Source organism: Nerophis lumbriciformis, linkage group LG04 (genome assembly GCF_033978685.3).
Source record: "Nerophis lumbriciformis linkage group LG04, RoL_Nlum_v2.1, whole genome shotgun sequence".
Taxonomy (NCBI): domain Eukaryota; kingdom Metazoa; phylum Chordata; class Actinopteri; order Syngnathiformes; family Syngnathidae; genus Nerophis; species Nerophis lumbriciformis.
Window position 1 is genome coordinate 68,575,776 of NC_084551.2, and position 21,725 is coordinate 68,597,500.

The 21,725-nt window shown below is 44.4% G+C and overlaps 1 protein-coding gene across 1 annotated transcript in view; it reads left to right on the top strand.

Annotated features, from left to right (window-relative positions):
* grik3 (glutamate ionotropic receptor kainate type subunit 3) overlaps window positions 1–21,725 on the top strand; it is a 319,970-nt gene that overhangs the window by 248,382 nt on the left and 49,863 nt on the right. The window contains exons 9-10 of the mRNA XM_061958806.2: window positions 2,671–2,784; window positions 12,671–12,874. Of these exons, the coding sequence (XP_061814790.1) occupies window positions 2,671–2,784; window positions 12,671–12,874 (318 nt within the window). The remainder of the gene's footprint in view (window positions 1–2,670; window positions 2,785–12,670; window positions 12,875–21,725) is intronic.

A 21,725-nucleotide genomic window follows, 5' to 3' on the forward strand; every position in this document is an offset into this window, starting at 1 on the left:
GAGCAGCGGCTTTACTTTGAGCTCCTCCCGGATGACAGAGCTTCTCACCCTATCTCTAAGGGAGAGCCCCGCCACCCGGCGGAGGAAACTCATTTCGGCCGCTTGTACCCGTGATCTTGTCCTTTCGGTCATAACCCAAAGCTCATGACCATAGGTGAGGATGGGAACGTAGATCGACCGGTAAATTGAGAGCTTTGCCTTCCGGCTCAGCTCCTTCTTCACCACAACGGATCGATACAGCGTCCGCATTACTGAAGACGCCGCACCGATCCGCCTGTCGATCTCACGATCCACTCTTCCCTCACCCGTGAACAAGACTCCGAGGTACTTGAACTCCTCCACTTGGGGCAAGGTCTCCTCCCCCAACCCGGAGATGGCACTCCACCCTTTTCCGGGCGAGAACCATGGACTCTTTTTCATTTACTTTCCCTAAATATATGAAAGTATTCATGTCAGATTAGGCTCCGGTGTTGCTGTTTTGATGTTAAAGCTTTTTTCCAATCAGAATTCAGTTAAATTGTTGCCAGCACTGCATGGAATCTGCCAATCAGTCAATCATCAATCAAAGTTTATTTATATAGCCCTTAATCACAAGTGTCTCAAAGGGCTGCACAAGCCACAACGACATCCTCGGCGGCTCAGATCCCACATCAGGGCAAGAAAAAACTCAAATCACAGAGGATGTGTTGGTCGATCGGCAGGCATTAAAGAAGAAAATCTACCGTATTTTCCGGACCATAGGGCGCACCGGATTATAGGGCGCACTGCCGATGAGCGGGTCTATTCTATTCTGCTGAATCCACAAACGGGGCACTTACAGTTGATAGACAGCCGTGATAGCCAATCGGATCACGAGTTGACAGTCACCCTTCTATGTTGAACGTGACTTTCACGCCTCCTGTGATTGGATACTCACTTGTGACTCACACAAGTGAGCATCCAATCACAAGTTTTGAGTTGCGAGAGCAGGAAGTTCCGCATCGGAGCCATCAGAGAATTTTGATATAGGCCAAAAGTTTGGACACACCTTCTCATTCAATGGGTTTTCTTTATTTTCATGACTATTTACATTGTAGATTGTCACTAATAATAATAAGAGATGTCCGATAATGGCTTTTTTGATATCCTATGTCCCCATATTGTCTTAATTACCGATTCTGATATCAACCGATACCGATGTATACAGTCGTGTAATTAACACATTATTATGCCGAGTTTTGTTGTGATGCCCCGCTGGATGCATTAAACAATGTAACAAGGTTTTCCAAAATAAATCAACTCAAGTTATGGGGAAAAAAGTGCCAACATGGCACTGCCATATTTATTATTGAAGTCACAAAGTGCATTATTTTTTTTAACATGCCTCAAAACAGCAGCTTGGAATTTGGGACATGGAGGTTGGGGTGGGGGGAGGGGGGTAGCAGGGGGTGTATATTGTAGCGTCCCGGAAGAGTTAATGCTGCAAGGGGTTCTGGGTATTTGTTCTGTTGTGTTTATGTTGTGTTACGGTGCGGATGTTCTCCCGAAATGTGTTTGTCATTCTTATTTGGTGTGAGTTCACAGTGTGGCGCATATTTGTTACAGTGTTAAAGTTGTTTATACGGCCATTATGCATCGCATTCACTTGTGTGTGAGAAAAAGCCGTAGATATTAAGTGGCTGGGCCGGCGCGCAAAGGCAGTGCCTTTAAGGTTTATTGGCTTTCTGTACTTCTCCCTACGTCCGTGTACAAAGTGACGTTTTAAAAAGTCATAAATTGTACTTTTTGAAACTGATACCGATACTTTTGAATTCTATACTGATAATTTCTGATATTACATTTTAAAGCATTTATCGCACGCAAATCGATATTATCGGCACACCGATATTATCGGACATCTCTAATAATAATTAAAAAAAATAAAATGACACTTTTTGTATGAAAATAGACCTGACAAGACCCCGCTCATCATCAGTGCGCCTTATAGTCATACCAAAGACTATATAAATGTGACCCATTACCTCCCTGCTTAGCACTCAGCATCAAGGGTTGGAATTGGGGGTTAAATCGCCAAAAATTGATTGCCGGGCGCGGCCACCGCTGCTGCTCACTGCTCCCCTCACCTCCCAGGGGGTGATCAAGGGTGATGGGTCAAATGCAGAGAATAACTTTGCCACACCTAGTGTGTGTGTGACAATCATTGGTACTTTAACTTAATATTTCGGTGTGCCCTATGGTCCAGAAAATACGGTTCTTATTTTTCTAATCAGCCTGATTTGTGTTAAATGATCATCTTTGTGATTAACACGTTTTCATATCATTTGACAAGGTTGTAAACTGTAAGTAGGTTAGATATAATTATTGAATACAATTACAATTGCTTGTAAGATTACTAATTCAATGTTAATATTTGGGTCCCTCCATAGTGGAAAATTTGGGCCCTGAAGTCAAAAAGGTTAAGAACCTTTGTCCTAGAGAGTGCCAATTTGATTTTTTTTTTATTTTCAGTGAGCCCTTATTCATAAATATATGTCCACGTAAGTACTCCCCGCCTTTCCAATACGGCGTAGTAGTGTAAGCCGTGCCAGGTAATCATGTAATGCTGAGGGGAGGCTACGTATGCGTTCAGTTCTGGCTGAGGTCACCGTCCACGCCGAGGACACACCGCCTTACGCTGTTCATCGTCCGCAGGTCGGGAAGTGGAGTGTGTCGGGAGGCCTCAACATCTCAGAAGTGTCCAAGCGAAAAGGGATGAATATCACAGATTCCCTGGCCAACCGCTCCCTTGTCATCACCACCATCCTGGTAAGTCCCCAGTCATTGACCACCCACACCAAAACTGCACTTTTCTATCTTGTACCAGTCAAGTCTACTCTGTGCCAAGTTGGTCTTTAGGTGCCATCAAGGTGGAGCAATAGTTATAATTACACATATCCATCTTCTTCCGCTTATCCGAGGTCGCAGTGATTCTCTGAACCCTTTGATGATATTACAGACCGTAGATGGTGAAATCCCTAAATTCCTTGCAATAGCTGGTTGAGAAATGTCGTTCTTAAACTGTTCAACAATTTGCTCACGCATTTGTTGACAAAGTGGTGACCCTCGCCCCATCCTTGTTTGTGAATGACTGAGCATTTCATGGAATCTACTTTTATACCCAATCATGGCACCCACCTGTAACTTTATACATAATTACCGTATTTTCCGCACTATAAGCCGCACCTAAAAACCACAAATGTTCACAAAATCTGACAGTGCGGCTTATAACCCGGTGCGCCTTATATATGGATTAATATAAATATTTATTTTCATAAAGTTTCGGTCTCGCAACTACGGTAAACAGCCGCCATCTTTTTTCCCCGTAGAAGAGGAAGCGCTTCTTCTTCTATGGTAAGCAACTGCCAAGGTAAGCACCCGCCCCCGTAGAAGAGGAAGCGCTTCTTCTTCTACGGTAAGCAACCACCCGCCCCCGTAGAAGAAGAAGCGCGCGGGTATTACGTTTCATTTCCTGCTTTTTTCACGCAGCTCCGTCCATGTTGATATACGACTCCATGCGCGCCCACATCACAGATGGTGTCAAAAAACAAGTGAAGCACACAAATACAACACTCGCCGTCATTCCGGGTGGATTAACCAAAGAACTCCAACCGCTCGATATTGGTGTCAACAGGGCATTTAAAGCACGACTGCGAACGGCGTGGGAACAATGGATGACCGAAGGCGAACACACCTTCACTAAGACAGGGAGACAGCGCCGGACGACATACGCCAACATCTGCCAGTGGATCGTAAATGCCTGGGCGGATATTTCGGTCACAACTGTGGTCCGAGCTTTCCGGAAGGCAGGATTCACAGAACTGCTGGACAACAACAGCAACACTGACTCCGATGACTTCGACGAGACGGAGCCGGCCATTTTGGATCCCGTATTCGCCCAACTTTTTAATTCGGACACAGAGTTGTTAGAACGCTGGTTTTTAATATATTATTAAAGTTTGACTGACCTATCTGACTGTTTTTTTGACATTCCTTTAGCGCAGTTAGATGCAGCTTACAACACCGGGCGGCTTATAGGTGGACAAAGTTTTGAAATATGCCGTTCATTGAAGGCGCGGCTTATAACCCAGGGCGCCTTATGGTGCGGAAAATACGGTAGATGTTCTGCCTAAAAGAACGCAGCAATCCCTCTTGTTAGCGTGGCATCTTTGTGTGTCTGTGTGCTTAAAAGGTGGATGCCTGGCTCTTTCAGACGCAATGAGGGAGGAGCTGACACGCGTGTCCTCTTTCGGACAGATCTACTTAGCATGATAAACACTGTCATTATGCCTGACCTCAACAACGCAATTACAACAAGCGGGGGGTCGAGGCGCTGAACAATTAGTGCCTATCAGCTGTCGCCTGTGTTGACTCCAAGAGATCACGTGGAAATGTGCTATAAAAGTTGGGTTGTACAAAACCCAAAAGCAGTGAAGTTGTCACGTTGTGTAAATGGTAAATAAAAACAGAATACAATGATTTGCAAATCCTTTTCAACTTATATTCAATTGAATAGACTGCAAAGACAAGATATTTAACGTTCAAACTGGTAAACTTTGTTATTTTTTGCAAATATTAGCTCATTTCGAATGTGATGACTGCAACATATTTCAAAAAAGCTGGCACAAGTGGCAAAAAAGACTGAAGAATGCTCATCAAACACTTATTTGGAACATCCCACAAGTGAACAGGCTAATTGGGAACAGGTGGGTGCCATGATTGGGTATAAAAGTAGATTCCATGAAATGCTCAGTCATTCACAAACAAGGATGGGGCGAGGGTCACCACTTTGTCAACAAATGCGTGAGAAAATTGTCCAACAGTTTATGGACAACATTTATCAACCAGCTATTGCAAGGAATTTAGGGATTTCACCATTTGCGGTCTGTAAAATCATCAAAAGGTTCTGGAGAAATCACTGCACGTAAGCGATAATATTACGGACCGTCGATCCCTCAGCCGATACTGCATCAAAAAGCGACATCAGTTTGTAAAGGATATCACCACACTCAGTAACTCTTCAGAAAACCACTGTCAGTAACTACAGTTTGTGGCTACATCTGTAAGTGCAAGCTAAAACTCTCCTATGCAAAGCCAAAGCCATTTGTCAACAACACCCATAAACGCCGCCAGCTTCGCTGGGCCCGAGCTCATCTAAGATGGACTGATGCAAAGTTGAAAAGTGATCTGACTAGTCCACATTTTAAATTGTTTTTGGAAACTGTGGACGTTGTGTCCTCCGGACCAAAGAGGAAAAGAACCATCCGGATTGTTATAGGTGCAAAGTTCAAAAGGCAGCATGTGTGATGGTATGGGGGTGTATTAGTGCCCAAGACATGGGTAACTTACACATCTGTGAAGGCACCATTAATGCTGAAAGGTACATACAGGTTTTGGAGCAACATATAACTTTTTCATGGACGCCCCTGCTTATTTCAGCAAGACAATGCCAAGCCACGTGTTACATCAGCGTGGCTTCATAGTAAAAGAGTGCGGGTACTAGACTGGCCTGCCTGTAGTCCAGACCTGTCTCCCATTGAAAATGTGTGGTGCATTATGAAGCCTAAAATAGCACAACGGAGACCCCCGGACTGTTGAACAACTTAAGCTGTATAAACCCCGTTTCCATCTGAGTTGGGAAATTGTGTTAGATGTAAATATAAACGGAATACAATGATTTGCAAATCCTTTTCAAGCCATATTCAGTTGAATATGCTACAAAGACAACATATTTGATGTTCAAACTCATAAACTTTATTTTTTTTTTTTGCAAATAATCATTAACTTAGAATTTCATGGCTGCAACACGTGACAAATAGTTGGGAAAGGGCATGTTCACCACTGTGTTACATGGCCTTTCCTTTTAACAACACTCAGTAAAGGTTTGGGAACTGAGGAGACACATTTTTGAAGCTTCTCAGGTGGAATTCTTTCCCATTCTTGCTTGATGTACAGCTTAAGTTGTTCAACAGTCCGGGGGTCTCCCTTCTGCTATTTTAGGCTTCACATTTTCAATGGGAGACAGGTCTGGACTACAGGCAGGCCAGTCTAGTACCCGCACTCTTTTACTATGAAGCCACATTGATGTAACACGTGGCTTGGCATTGTCTTGCTGAAATAAGCAGGGGCGTCCATGGATGGCAACATATGTTGCTCCAAAACCTGTATGTACCTTTCAGCATTAATGGTGCCTTCACAGATGTGTAAGTTACCCATGTCTTGGGCACTAATACACCCCCATACCATCACACATGCTGCCTTTTACACTTTGCGCCTAGAACAATCCGGATGGTTCTTTTCCTCTTTGGTCCGGAGGACACCACGTCCACAGTTTCCAAAAACAATTTGAAATGTGGACAGAACACTTTTCCACTTTGTATCAGTCCATCTTAGATGAGCTCAGGCCCAGCGAAGCCGACGGCGTTTCTGGGTGTTGTTGATAAACGGTTTTCGCCTTGCATAGGAGAGTTTTAACTTGCACTTACAGATGTAGCGACCAACTGTAGTTACTGACAGTGGGTTTCTGAAGTGTTCCTGAGCCCATGTGGTGATATCCTTTACACACTGATGTCGCTTGTTGATGCAGTACAGCCTGAGGGATGGAAGGTCACGGGCTTAGCTGCTTACGTGCAGTGATTTCTCCAGATTCTCTCAACCCTTTGATGATATTACGGAGCGTAGATGGTGAAATCCCTAAATTCCTTGCAATAGCTGGTTGAGAAATGTTGTTCTTAAACTGTTCAAAAATTTGCTCACGCATTTGTTGACAAAGTGGTGACCCTCGCCCCATCCTTGTTTGTGAATGACTGAGCATTTCATGGAATCTACTTTTATACCCAATCATGGCACCCACCTGTTCCCAATTAGCCTGTTCACCTGTGGGATGTTCCAAAAAAGTGTTTGATGAGCATTCCTCAACTTTATCAGTATTTATTGCCACCTTTCACAACTTTTTTGTCACGTGTTGCTGGCATCAAATTATAAAGTTTATGATTATTTGCAATAAAAAAAAAATGGTTATGAGTTTGAACATCAAATATGTTGTCTTTGTAGCATATTCAACTGAATATGGCTTGAAAAGGATTTGCAAATCATTGTATTCCGTTTATATTTACATCTAACACAATTTCCCAACTCATATGGAAACGGGGTTTGTACATCAAGCAAGAATGGGAAAGAATTCCACCTGATAAGCTTCAAAAATGTGTCCTCAGTTCCCAAACATTTACTGAGTGTTGTTAAAAGGAAAGGCCATGTAACACAGTGGTGAACATGCCCCTGTGACAACTTTCTTGCAATGTGTTGCTGCCATTAAAACAAAGTTCATGATTATTTAAAAAACAAACAAAAAAAAACGTTCTCAGTGTGAACATGAAATATGTTGTCTTTGCAGTCTATTCAATTGAAAATAAGTTGAAAAGGATTTGCAAATCATTGTATTTTTTATTTATTGACCATTTACACAACGTGACAATTTCACTGCTTTTGGGTTTTGTAGTAAAGTGCAAATTTTTTTAAAGTGTATTTTCAATAGCAACAGTCATTAGTCCAATGTTGTAAAACAATCAACTTTCAATTGACGGGGCGGGGGGGGTGGGGGGGGGGGTCTTCAACTTTAATATCAATCTCGCCTCTTCGCATAACGACACGGCGGCAAAGTGACGGCGGCGATGCGAGGAAGGAGACGTCTGACAGCTTTATAGTCATAACTTTGTGGAAGAGATTAAGGAACTTAATGTGTTTTCTCCCCTTACATTAATTGTTTGCACTCCATTGCCCGTAATGTCTCCGCACGGGCCCCCGCCTGGCCCCTCCCCCCACGCCGCCATGCACACCCATGCTGCGACGACTGCTACAAACGCTTTGATTTGAGTCCAATAGCAAGGAGCGGAAGATTCCAAACAGATGGTAATGACTTCGCTCAACACGCTAACTTTTTTGATCAAGTTAATTGGACGACTTGGGCGAAGTTTGCGCTTGGCACCCGAAACGCTTCATGGTGGAGTACTCGTTACATATTTATCTTAAAAAGGTTTCCTTAATTGCATGGTTGGAGGAGCTTGATGGTTTTCTAGCACAATGTAACATAAAGGTGGTCCGGAGTTATCATCAAAGTGCTGGCACTTTATGGGAGAGACCATCTGTGTGCTCACAAGTCTTTGTTTACATCAACTCATGCAATCACAGGAAGGTGACAAATGTGACTAAACTACGCCAATAAACTCCATATTGACCTTTATTTTTGGGCCAGGGGTACTGTGGTGCGTTCAGTGACACTATGGAAACTTGCACTCCGAGGCTCTCATTGACTTTGATTGGACTAGTACTGTACTTTTTGCTACTACAGTACTACAGTAACTAATTAGATGATCATAGTAAGTAATTATATTACCATAGTAACTCATTAGATGACAATAGTATCTCATTATATTACCATAGTAACTAATTAGATTATGATAGTAAATCATTAGATGACCATAGTAACTAATTATATGACCATAGTAACTAATTTGATTACCATAGTAACTAATTAGATGACCATAGTACCTAATTTTATTACCATAGTAACTAATTATATTACCATAGTCACTAATTAGATGGCAATAGTAACTAATTATATTACCATAGTAACTAATTAGATGACAATAGTAACTCATTGTATTACCATAGTAACTAATTAGATGACAATAGTAACTCATTGTATTACCATAGTAACTAAATATATGACCATAGTAACTAATTAGATTGTGATAGTAACTCATTAGATAACCATAGAAACAAATTGTATGACCATCGTAACTAATTTGATTGCCATAGTAACTAATTAGATGACCATATTAACTAGTTACATTACCATAGTAACTCATGAGCTGACCATAGTAACTAATTAGATTACCATAGTAACTAATTTGATGACCATAGTAACTAATTATATTACCATAGTAACTAATTTGATGACCATATTAATTAATTCGATTACCATAGTAATTAATTAGATGACAAAAGTACCTAATTATATTACTATAGTAACTAATTAGTTTGCCATAGTAACTAATTGTATTTCCATAGTAGCTAATTAGATAACCTTAGTAACTAATCTGATTACCATAGTAACTAACAATATTACTATAGTAACTCATTAGATGACCATAGTAACTAATTTGATGGCCATAGTAACTAATTTGATTACCATAGTAACTAATTAGATGGCCATAGTTAGTAACTAATTATATTACCATATTAACTAATTAGATTAACATAGTAACTAATTAGATGACAATAGTAGCTAATTATATTACCATAGTAACTAATTATATGACCATAGTAACTAATTATATGACCATAGTAACCAATTATATTACCATAGCAACTAATTAAATGACCATAGTAACTAAGTAAATGACCATAGTAACTAACTATATTAAAGTTAAAAGTTAAAGTAGCAATGATTGTCACACACACACACTAGGTGTGGCGAGATTATTCTCTGCATTTGACCCATCACCCTTGATCACCCCCTGGGAGGTGAGGGGAGCAGTGGGCAGCAGCGGTGGCCGCGCCCGGGAATCATTTTGGTGATTTAACCCCCAATTCCAACCCTTGATGCTGAGTGCCAAGCAGGGAGGTAATGGCTCCCATTTTTTTATAGTCTTTGGTATGACTCGGCCGGGGTTTGAACTCACAACCTACCCATCTCAGGGCGGACACTCTAACTCTATTACCATAGTAACTAAGTATATTATCATATTAACTAATTAGATTAACATAGTAACTAATTAGATGACAATAGTAGCTAATTATATTACCATAGTAGCTAATTAGATGACCATAGTAACTAATTATATTATCATAGTAACTAAATACATTACCATACTAACTAACTAGATTAACATAATTACTAATTAGATGACAATAGTAGCTAATTATATTACCATAGTAACAAATTATATGACCATAGTAACTAATTATATTACCATAGTAGCTAATTAGATGACCATAGTAACTAATTATATTACCATAGTAACTAATTAGATTACCATAGTAACTAGTATATCATGCAAAAGTGCAGATTTCACTCATTGAAAGACTTAGTATAGTTGAAGACTTACTGTCATTAGAACACTTCACATCATAATGGCAGATACACTTTACATCTTAAAGAAAAGTTATTGATGGAATGTCTGGCGTGAAAAGCTTAATTTGCCCCAGGTCAGGTTTATTCTGTATATTGTCTATATCGTGCAACCCTACTGGTGAAACTGTAAAGACTAGTTGTCGGTGTATGGTATTTTAACTAACTTCATTTCAACGTGTTGACAGAAACTGTAAGACCGGTTTTCAAATAAAGTTGCAAACACATCATTTTCACGCAAGTAAACAGCCAAAGTGACATTGTGTTTATACCATTTCACTTCAAAATAGTGCTTTGTAAACAGTCTTCTAAATAAGTCAAAGTACAAACCCCGTTTCCATATGAGTTGGGAAATTGTGTTAGATGTAAATATAAACGGAATACAATGATTTGCAAATCATTTCCAACCCATATTCAGTTGAATATGCTACAAAGACAACATATTTGATGTTCAAACTCATAAACTTTTTTGTTGTTGTTGCAAATAATCATTAACTTTAGAATTTGATGGCAGCAACACGTGACAACGAAGTTGGGAAAGGTGGCAATAAATACTGATAAAGTTGAGGAATGCTCATCAAACACTTATTTGGAACATCCCACAGGTGTGCAGGCTAATTGGGAACAGGTGGGTGCCATGATTGGGTATAAAAGTAGATTCCATGAAATGCTCAGTCATTCACAAACAAGGATGGGGCGAGGGTCACCACTTTGTCAACAAATGCATGAGCAAATTGTTGAACAGTTTAAGAAAAACCTTTCTCAACCAGCTATTGCAAGGAATTTAGAGATTTCACCATCTACGCTCCGTAATATCATCAAAGGGTTCAGAGAATGTGGAGAAATCACTGCACGTAAGCAGCTAAGCCCGTGACCTTCCATCCCTCAGGCTGTACTGCATCAACAAGCGACATCAGTGTGTAAAGGATATCACCACATGGGCTCAGGAACACTTCAGAAACCCACTGTCAGTAACTACAGTTGGTCGCTACATCTGTAAGTGCAAGTTAAAACTCTCCTATGCGAGGCGAAAACCGTTTATCAACAACACCCAGAAATGCCGTCGGCATAGCTGGGCCTGAGCTCATCTAAGATGGACTGATACAAAGTGGAAAAGTGTTCTGTGGTCTGACGAGTCCACATTTCAAATTGTTTTTGGAAACTGTGGACGTCGTGTCCTCCGGACCAAAAAGGAAAAGAACCATCCGGATTGTTCTAGGCGCAAAGTGTAAAAGGCAGCATGTGTGATGGTATGGGGGTGTATTAGTGCCCAAGACATGGGTAACTTACACATCTGTGAAGGCACCATTAATGCTGAAAGGTACATACAGGTTTTGGAGCAACATATGTTGCCATCCAAGCAACGTTACCATGGACGCCCCTGCTTATTTCAGCAAGACAATGCCATGCCACGTGTTACATCAGCGTGGCTTCATAGTAAAAGAGTGCGGGTACTAGACTGGCCTGCCTGTAGTCCAGATCTGTCTCCCATTGAAAATGTGTGGCGCATTATGAAGCCTATTATGAAGACTGTTGAACAACTTAAGCTGTACATCAAGCAAGAATGGGAAAGAATTCCACCTGAGAAGCTTCAAAAATGTGTCTCCTCAGTTCCCAAACCTTTACTGAGTGTTGTTAAAAGGAAAGGCCATGTAACACAGTGGTGAACATGCCCTTTCCCAACTACTTTGGCACGTGTTGCAGCCATGAAATTCTAAGTTAATTATTATTCACAAACAAAAAATAAAGTTTATGAGTTTGAACATCAAATATGTTGTCTTTGTAGCATATTCAACTGAATATGGCTTGAAAAGGATTTGCAAATCATTGTATTCCGTTTATATTTACATCTAACACAATTTCCCAATTTATATGGAAACGGGGTTTGTAGAAAGTGAAGGCTGACCTTCACTTTGTAAATGTTATATATTTAGCCACTGAAGGCAATGAGTTTCCATCACAGACATTTCACGGACGGCTTTGCGCGCACATTTGCAGGTCCGTCTAATGCGCACTAAATTAGGGAAAAATCATTCAGCAGTTAGTCACCGCCTGCATTGGAGTCCCTCTCCTTTTTGATGAAGGCAGCGTGGTGGTAGGCATGTTCCGTTTTACCGCCGCATTCTGTTCCTAATCAAGCTCTTTTTTTTCTTGTTTCTTTTTCACAGACCAAATGATGAGCAGCCAGGCAGGATATTACAGGCTAGTAAGGAAGTGTCAGCTACCTGTCCAGAAAATGAGCCAGCTATTTAGGTCAAGGCATGGCGGTGTGACGGAAGGCTGACTTCGCTCCGTGTCAGGGCGAGTGCAAATGGGGAACAAACGCCTTTTGCAATTTAAAAGACTTCCCTCCACATTTGCTAATCCATCAATATCAGAAAACGCCCTTACCCTTTTAAACGTTCTTAATACGGGACCTGAACGCACCGTCGCTACCTGTTAACTGCAACGACGTCTCAGATGTTTTTAGGCCTTTGCCTCAATTAGGCTTCAAATCATTTTGATTTGCGTTTGATGTTCCAGGAGGAGCCATACGTCATGCTTAAGAAGTCCGACAAGGCGCTGGCCGGCAACGACCGCTTCGAAGGCTTCTGTATCGACCTGCTGAAGGAGCTGGCCACCGTCCTGGGCTTCACCTACGAGATCCGGCTGGTGCCCGACGGGAAGTACGGCTCTCAGGACGACAAGGGCCAGTGGAACGGCATGATACGGGAACTCATCGAACACGTGAGTGCTGGATTCCTTACCTTGTGCCTTCTAACATGAAAAATACTTCCAGGTCAGTGACATGCAGTCACTTGAGGCAGGTGAGGCGGGGGCCTCACGTGCCAACATGGGAAGAAAAATTAAATTGTTAAATGTATCCAGTGATTATACTATAAAGTTATTTTCCATTTAACTTCACCAGTTTTAGATTATTTTTATTCAAAATCGCTGAATTTTCACATTTGCCGTTCAAATACTGAGAAGAGACGGTGCGGTGATCAGCAGCCAGTTGAGGCACGTCACTCAGTGCCTCAACATGGATTCCGGACTCGACTATCTGCTGGCCTGCTGTGCAGTGAGACTGTATTGCTATATGAATTATATTATACATTTCCATAGTTTAGTTAGCTGAGGTATATAATGTACAGTGTATTTTGTCAACAACTGTATGTGTGTAACGTATTTCTTGTGCTGAGCAATCATAAAACGGCTGCGAAGACGCACTGTGTGAGGCTCGCAGTAATCCCGCCTCATGGTGATAGAGGGCGCCAGTGACAACAAGCAGCGATCGTTTATTTTTTCCTCTCGCCTGGACTATTAACATGGAGGATTACATATCTAAAATAAAACAGTTTTCTAAACTGGACTTTGAATGGAAGCAGGAGGTAATAATTAAAGGAAGATCTCCATGGAGACAGAGAGACTTTTAAAACTGCAGAAAGATAAGGAAGACTTCTATAAACAAGTTATCGATGCTTTTGTTCAAAAGGAGCTGCGCATGGACTTCATTTATAAGTAAAGGTAAGACCATAATAACGTTGTGTGCTACAGTTTGTATGTGTAAAGTTAAAGTTAAGTTAAAGTATCAATGATTGTCACACACACACTAGGTGTAATGAAATGTGTCCTCTGCATTTGACCCATCCCCTTGATCACCCCCTGGGAGGTGAGGGGAGCAGTGGGCAGCAGCGGCGCCGTGCCCATGAATCATTTTTGGTGATTTAACCCCCAATTCCAAGCCTTGATGCTGAGTGGCAAGCAGGGAAGAATGCTGGTATGAGCTTTTAAACATAACCCGTTAACTGCTGCCAATCAAATGGTGAATAAGATACTCTTTAGGGTTCATATGTTTGTAAATGTGACTGTGATGAAGTCAGTGCCTCACCAGCCATCAACCTCACCGCACGTCACTGTTCCAGGTGATGTTTGCAACTTACTCACAGTAACATTTTTCAAAGCAAAAAATATGACAAGAACACCACTAGTTGCTGTGGAGGTCTTCCTCCCTCCGGGTTCCATGGACCACCAAGAATTGACATGACTTCGAGCAGTTTCGTGATTTTGTTTATTTTTCAATAAACCTCTGTGTCGTCGGGTCGCTTTTCAGCTCCTTTTCCCAACTGCTCGCTCTGCGGTTCGCTTTTCAGCCTCACGCGTCGTCGTCGTCGTCTTGCTCTCGGTCGCTTCCGCGCTGCATGTACTACTGGCTCTCCAACTCCTTCTGCTCCGTTGTTCTTGGCTGCTGCCCTTTTAAACACTGCCAGGTGATTATAGAATTGCGCCCAGGTGGGCGACCAACGCCTCCTCTCCACCATTTCTGAGTCGGCCCCGGCGTGCCCCGCCTCGCTGCAGGTCTGCCGGCCGCGCCTCCTTGCCGCCATCTCGGAGTCGGGCCCGGCGCGCCCGGCCTCGCTGCAGATCCGCCGGCCACACCGCCATCTCGGAGTCGGCCCCGGCGTGCCCGGCCTCGCTGCAGATTTGCCGGCCACACCGCCATCTCGGAGTCGGCCCCGGCGTGCCCCGCCTCTCTGCAGGGCTGCCGGCCGCGCCTCCTCTCCGCCATCTCGGAGTCGGACCCGGCGCGCCCGGCCTCGCTGCAGATCCGCCAGCCACACCGCCATCTCGGAGTCGGTCCCGGTGTGCCCGGCCTCGCTGCAGATTTGCCGGCCACACCGCCATCTCGGAGTCGGCCCCGGCGTGCCCGGCCTCGCTGCAGATTTGCCGGCCACACCGCCATCTCGGAGTCGGCCCCGGCGTGCCCCGCCTCTCTGCAGGGCTGCCGGCCGCGCCTCCTCTCCGCCATCTCGGAGTCGGCCCCGGCTCGCCCGGCCTTGCTGCAGATCCGCCGGCCACACCGCCATCTCGGAGTTGGCCCCGGCGTGCCCGGCCTCGCTGCAGATTTGCCGGCCACACCGCCATCTCGGAGTTGGCCCCGGCGTGCCCGGCCTCGCTGCAGATCCGCCGGCCACACCGCCATCTCGGAGTCGGCCCCGGCGTGCCCGGCCTCGCTACAGATTTGCCGGCCACACCGCCATCTCGGAGTCGGCCCCGGCGTGCCCCGCATCTCTGCAAGGCTGCCGGCCGCGCCTCCTCTCCGCCATCTCGGAGTCGGCCCCGGCGCGCCCGGCCTCGCTGCAGATCCGCCGGCCACACCGCCATCTCGGAGTCGGCCCCAGCGCGCCCGGCCTCGCTGCAGATCCGCCGGCCACACCGCCATCTCGGAGTCGGTCCCGGCGCGCCTGGCCTCGCTGCAGATCCGCCAGCCACACCGCCATCTAGGAGTCGGCCCCGGCGCGCCCCGCCTCGCTGCAGGTCTGCCGGCCTCGCAGTTGCCATTACCATTAGTGGTTTAACAGAACACATTTTCTTGACAATTGTCTATAATTTTCACAATAACAACGTTTACGCACCGTATTTTTCGGACGATAAGGCGCACTTAAAATCCTTTCATTTTCTCAAAAACTCTAGAGCAGTGGAGACGTGTTCTCTGGAGTGATGAATCACGCTTTTCCATCTGGCGATCTGATGGACCAGTCTGGGTTTGGAGGTTGCCAGGAGAACGCTACATTCTGGACTGCATTATGCCGAGTGTGAAATTTGGTAAAGGACAAATTATGGTGTGGGGTTGTTTTCCAAGAGTTGGGCTTGGCCCCTTACTTCCTGTAAAATGAACTTTGAATGCTCCAGGATACCAAAACATTTTTGGACAATTCCATGCTCCCAACCTTGTGGGAACAGTTTGGAGCGAGCCCCTTCCTCTTCCACCATGACTGTGCACCAGTGCACAAAGCAAGATCCATAAAGACATGGATGACAGAGTCTGGTGTGGATGAACTTGACTGGCCTGCACAGAGTCCTGACCTGAACACTTTTTGGGATGAATTAGAAAGGAGACTGAGAGCCAGGCCTTCTCCACCAACATCAAGTGTGTGACCTTTTGGAAGAATGGTGGAAAATTCCTATAAACGCACTCCGCAACCTTGTGGACAGCCTTCCCAGATTAGTTGAAGCTGTAATAGCTGCAAAAGGTGGACCCACATCATATTGAACCCTATGGGTCAGGAATGGGATGGCACTTCAAGTTCATATGTGAGTCAAATACTTTTGGCAATATAGTGTATTTTCTTGAGCTGCAGGACTAACAGAGTCCATTGCATTTATGCCAATGACGTACACAGCATCCATCATCTCGCTAAACATGGTCCGCAGTCGCCGCCGCCCATGTCAAAACCTCAAAAAAAAAATAAAAAAAAAAATAACGTCCACCGCGGTGAAAAAGAGCTTCACAAAGTAATGGTGGCAATCCTCTACTGGCATTTCCTAAGTGTCTCCGTCAATGCCCCGTCTTTGTCCTCCGCGGCCCCGCCGGGTCAGCGCTGTACTCAGCTGAAAACTTGTAATAGCTTAAATGGCATTTAGTGCGGGGAGCGGTGTGGCAGGAGTCAATGGCTCGGCCGCTGAAAGGGTTGAAGGGAAGGTGGGCTGCACTTTTCTCCACGCAAGCTTTTTTTTTTTCTTTTTTTTTTTTTTTTCCTCCCCGCTCTACTCCCGTGTTGATAACAATAACCTTGAGGGGAGCAAATGGATTACAAAAGGCTGCAAATGCTGGCTGGAAATGAAGAAGCGTGACCCCGTCATTTTAACGGCGGTGTGTTTTTTGTTGTTGTTTTAAAACGGTATAAAAATAAGGGGTTGTTCTGGCGAGGGCACAGCACTGGCAATTGAAACCATGGGAGCTTTAACGCAGCCATTTAAAGCATTGAATTCACCAGCGCCGTACGCAGCCTTCGCCTCCGTGCTTTGCAGCGGAACGGAAACTGTACAGCTCGTTATTGCTTCCCCCCCCAGCACCTTCTCACACGATCGAAGGTTCCCTTTGTGCATTCTTAGTCTGTGCTACGCTGCGGTCTGGTGGGTTTCCACCCCCCACCTTTGTCTGTGTGGAGGAGCTCGGCGAGATTCAGCGGAGCGAAACCATGAAGTGAATAAAAGGTGTAAAGAGATCTCGCCGTAAACTTTGCAATTGATTTCTGTGTGGAGAACCAGGTGGCATAATGTACCGTACTTTTCGGAGTATAAGTCGCACCGGCCGAAAATGCATAATAAAGAAGGAAAAAAATATATAAGTCGTACCTTTTTCTGTCTTGCCTCTGGTGAGGTCGGTCGCATTTGTTCCCGCTCCCTTCTTCTCCCTGCTTGCTCTCGTTGTTTTTGTCTTGTCTACACTTTTTTGAAGCCTCTTTCTTTGCGCTGTCCTCCATATCCAAACATCTGACACGGAAATGATCAGCCGGACTCTCGACTCAATTGACAACATCTTTTCGACGAGGAAAAGAGGTTCTGGGGAGCCTGGCTGCGTGGTACGTGAATGATTCCTGGGAGAAATGGAGAATCATGTGCCTCTCAGTCCTTTCCATCGAGGACGTGGAAGACATCTACCTATTTGGAACCGTGATCGCGGGGCACCTGCTGATTGGGCTGGGCATTACTCTGGTCCATCCATCTATCCATCTTCTTCCGCTTATCCGAGGTCGGGTCGCGGGGGCAGCAGCCTAAGCAGGGAAGCCCAGACTTCCCTCTCCCCAGCCACTTCGTCCAGCTCTTCCTGTGGGACCCCGAGGCGTTCCCATGCCAGCCGGGAGACATAGTCTTCCCAACGTGTCCTGGGTCTTCCCCGCGGCCTCCTACCAGTCGGACGTGCCCTAAACACCTCCCTAGGGAGGCGTTCGGGTGGCATCCTGACCAGATGCCCGAACCACCTCATCTGGCTCCTCTCCATGTGGAGGAGCAGCGGCTTTACTTTGAGCTCCTCCTGGATGACAGAGCTTCTCACCCTATCTCTAAGGGAGAGACCCACCACCCGGCGGAGGAAACTCATTTGGGCCGCTTGTACCCGTGATCTTGTCCTTTCGGTCATAACCCAAAGCTCATGACCATAGGTGAGGATGGGAACGTAGATCGACCGGTAAATTGAGAGCTTTGCCTTCCGGCTCAGCTCCTTCTTCACCACAACGGATCGATACAGTGTCCGCATTACTGAAGACGCCGCACCGATCCGCCTGTCGATCTCACGATCCACTCTTCCCTCACTCGTGAACAAGACTCCGAGGTACTTGAACTCCTCCACTTGGGGCAAGATCTCCTCCCCAACCCGGAGATGGCACTCCACCCTTTTTCGGGCGAGAACCATGGACTCAGACTTGGAGGTGCTGATTCTCATCCCAGTCGCTTCACACTCAGCTGCGAACCGATCCAGTGAGAGCTGAAGATCCTGGCCAGATGAAGCCATCAGGACCACATCATCTGCAAAAAGCAGAGACCTAATCCTGCAGCTACCAAACCAGATCCCCTCAACGCCTTGACTGCGCCTAGAAATTCTGTCCATAAAAGTTATGAACAGAATGGGTGACAAAGGGCAGCCTTGGCGGAGTCCAACCCTCACTGGAAACGTGTCCGACTTACTACCGGCAATGCGGACCAAGCTCTGACACTGATCATACAGGGAGCGAACTGCCACAATCAGACAGTCCGATACCCCATACTCTCTGAGCACTCCCCACAGGACTTCCCGAGGGACACGGTCGAATGCCTTCTCCAAGTCCACAAAACACATGTAGACTGGTTGGGCAAACTCCCATGCACCCTCAAGGACCCTGCCGAGAGTATAGAGCTGGTCCACAGTTCCACGACCAGGACGAAAACCACACTGTTCCTCCTGAATCCGAGGTTCGACTATCCGGCGTAGCCTCCTCTCCAGTACACCTGAATAGACCTTACCGGGAAGGCTGAGGAGTGTGATCCCACGATAGTTAGAACACACCCTCCGGTTCCCCTTCTTAAAGAGAGGAACCACCACCCCGGTCTGCCAATCCAGTGGTACCGCCCCCGATGTCCACGCGATGCTGCAGAGTCTTGTCAACCAAGACAGCCCCACAGCATCCAGAGCCTTAAGGAACTCCGGGCGGATCTCATCTACCCCCGGGGCCTTGCCACCGAGGAGCTTTTTAACTACCTCAGCAACCTCAGCCCCAAAAATAGCCCCAGAAACATTACTCTGGTGTATCGTCAAATTCATAAGACGATGGCAGCCACTCAAGGGGCCCAAAGACTGTTCGTCGCAATGGAAGGTTTGGGCCGGGCTGTGGGATCACAGACTGGGGAAATTTCTGAACTGAATCGCAAGATGGATCACATCATGGAAAAGCTGGTTGAAAGGGAAAAATTGGATATGAAGGCCAGCATGGACGAATAGAACTGACAAGCCATTGTAATGTCTGCTCGCGGAAAAACAAAAATCCTAATCTACAAGTTGACTCCCTCGAAAGGCCTTGACGTTGCAACAACAGGAGCAGAGGACACCCAGAGGACACCTCAATAATGGACGCTTTTGACCTCCCTCCCTCCTCAACGACACCTGGAGTCGAACTTTTGCTTGCATGCAGAACGGCCCCAGGCCTATGGACACTACATCAACATGGTACCGGTACCTAAATGTATTTCGATACTTTTCTAAATAAAGGGGACCCCAAAAAAATTGCATTATGGCTTTATTTTAACAACAAATCATAGGGTACATTAAACATATGTTTATTATTGCAATCGAAGAACAATGTTGTCCTTATATACACATTGTGTCATTTCTCATTCTGTTATTTTGTCAAAATTATAAAGGACAAGCTGTAAAAATTAATTATTAATCCACTTGTTTATTTACTGTTAATATCTGCTTACTTTCTGTTTCAACATGTTCTATCTACACTTCTGTTAAAATGTAAGAATCACTTATTCTTCTCTTGTTTGGATACTTTACATTAGTTTTGGATGATACCACACATTTAGGTATCGATCCGATACCAAGTAGTTACAGGATCATACATTGGTCATAAGTTCAGGGACGTATTTCTTGAGTTTATAAGCATGATATGATTTTTTTAAATAAGGAAAAAAGATTTTGTGACTATAAAAAATATAGATGTAATCATAGTAGTATTGACTAGATACGCTCCTGTACTTGGTATCATTACAGTGGATGTCAGGTGTAGATCCACCCATGGCATTTGTTTAATATACACTATATTGCCAAAAGTATTTGGCAACCTGCCTTGACTCACATATGAACTTGAAGTGCCATCCCATTCCTAAACCATAGGGTTCAATATGATGTTGATCCACCTTTTTGCGGCTATTACAGCTTCAACTCTTCTGGAAAGGCTGTCCACAAGGTTGCGGAGTGTGTATATAGGAATTTTCCACCATTCTTCCAAAAGCGTATTGGTGAGGTCACACACTGATGTTGGTGGAGAAGGCCTGGCTCTCAGTCTCCGTTCCAATTCATCCCAAAAGTGCTCTATCGGGTTCAGGTCAGGACTCTGTGCAGGCCAGTCAAGTTCATCCACACCAGACCCTATCAAACATGTCTTTATGGACCTTGTCATGTTGGAAGAGGAAGGGGCCCGCTCTAAACTGTTCCCACAAGGTTGGGAGCATGGAATTGTCCTAAAATGTTTTGGTATCCTGGAGCATTCAAAGTTCCTTTCACTGGAACTAAGGGACCAAGCTCCTGAAAAACAACCCCACACCATAATTCTGATCATTTGGATGGGTGGCCAAATACTTTTGGCAATATAGTGTATAAGCAACTTGTTTTTCCACTCTACTGGTACTTTAAAGACATCCACTGTAGCATTGAGTCTTCAGTATAATGTAGCCCGACAAGACACTTGTTGCCTGTACTTACAAAGATCATAGATGTAGATACGTTATGATGGATACCAAAAACAGTTGAAGTTTTTGTGCCTCCATGGAAATGCCCACCTCTACCTCGAAGAACTACTCACCCGCAAATCCTCCACACGACACCTCCGCTCCGGACAGGCTAACCTCCTCCAAACTCAAAGGACAAAGGTGGAACGCTCTCCCTGACCACCTGAGGGCACCACAGACTGTAGATGCTTTTAAAAAAGGCTTAAAAACCCTTCTTTTTAAAAAAGCCTTTTTTATATATATATATATATATATATATATATATATATATATATATATATATATATATATATATATATATATGCATTCTAGCTTTAACTATTTGGCTGTTTTATTTATTTTTTTAATTTATTTATTATCTTTATATTTAATTTTTTTAATACACTGTAGCACTTTGAGGTTGTTTACTCCAGTGTTTTTCAACCTTTTTTGAGCCAAGGCACATTTTTTGCGTTGAAAAAATCCACCAGCAGAAATAACTAAAAAACGAAACTCAGTTGACAGTAAAAAGTCGTTGTCGCAATTTTTGAATATGACTTTAAACCATAACCAACCAAGCTTCACTATAGCTCTTGTCTCAAAGCAGGTGAACTGTCACCACCTGTCACATCACACCCTGACTTATTTTGTATTTTTTGATGTTTTCCTGTGTGTAGTGTTTTACTTCTTGTCTTGCGCTCCTATTTTTGGTGTTTTTTTTCCCTTTTTTTGGTATTTTCTTGTAGCAGTATCATATCTTATATTTCCCGCATCTACTTTGTGTTAGCAATCAAGAATATTTCAGTTGTTTTTATCCTTCTTTGTGGGGACATTGTTGACTGTCATGTCA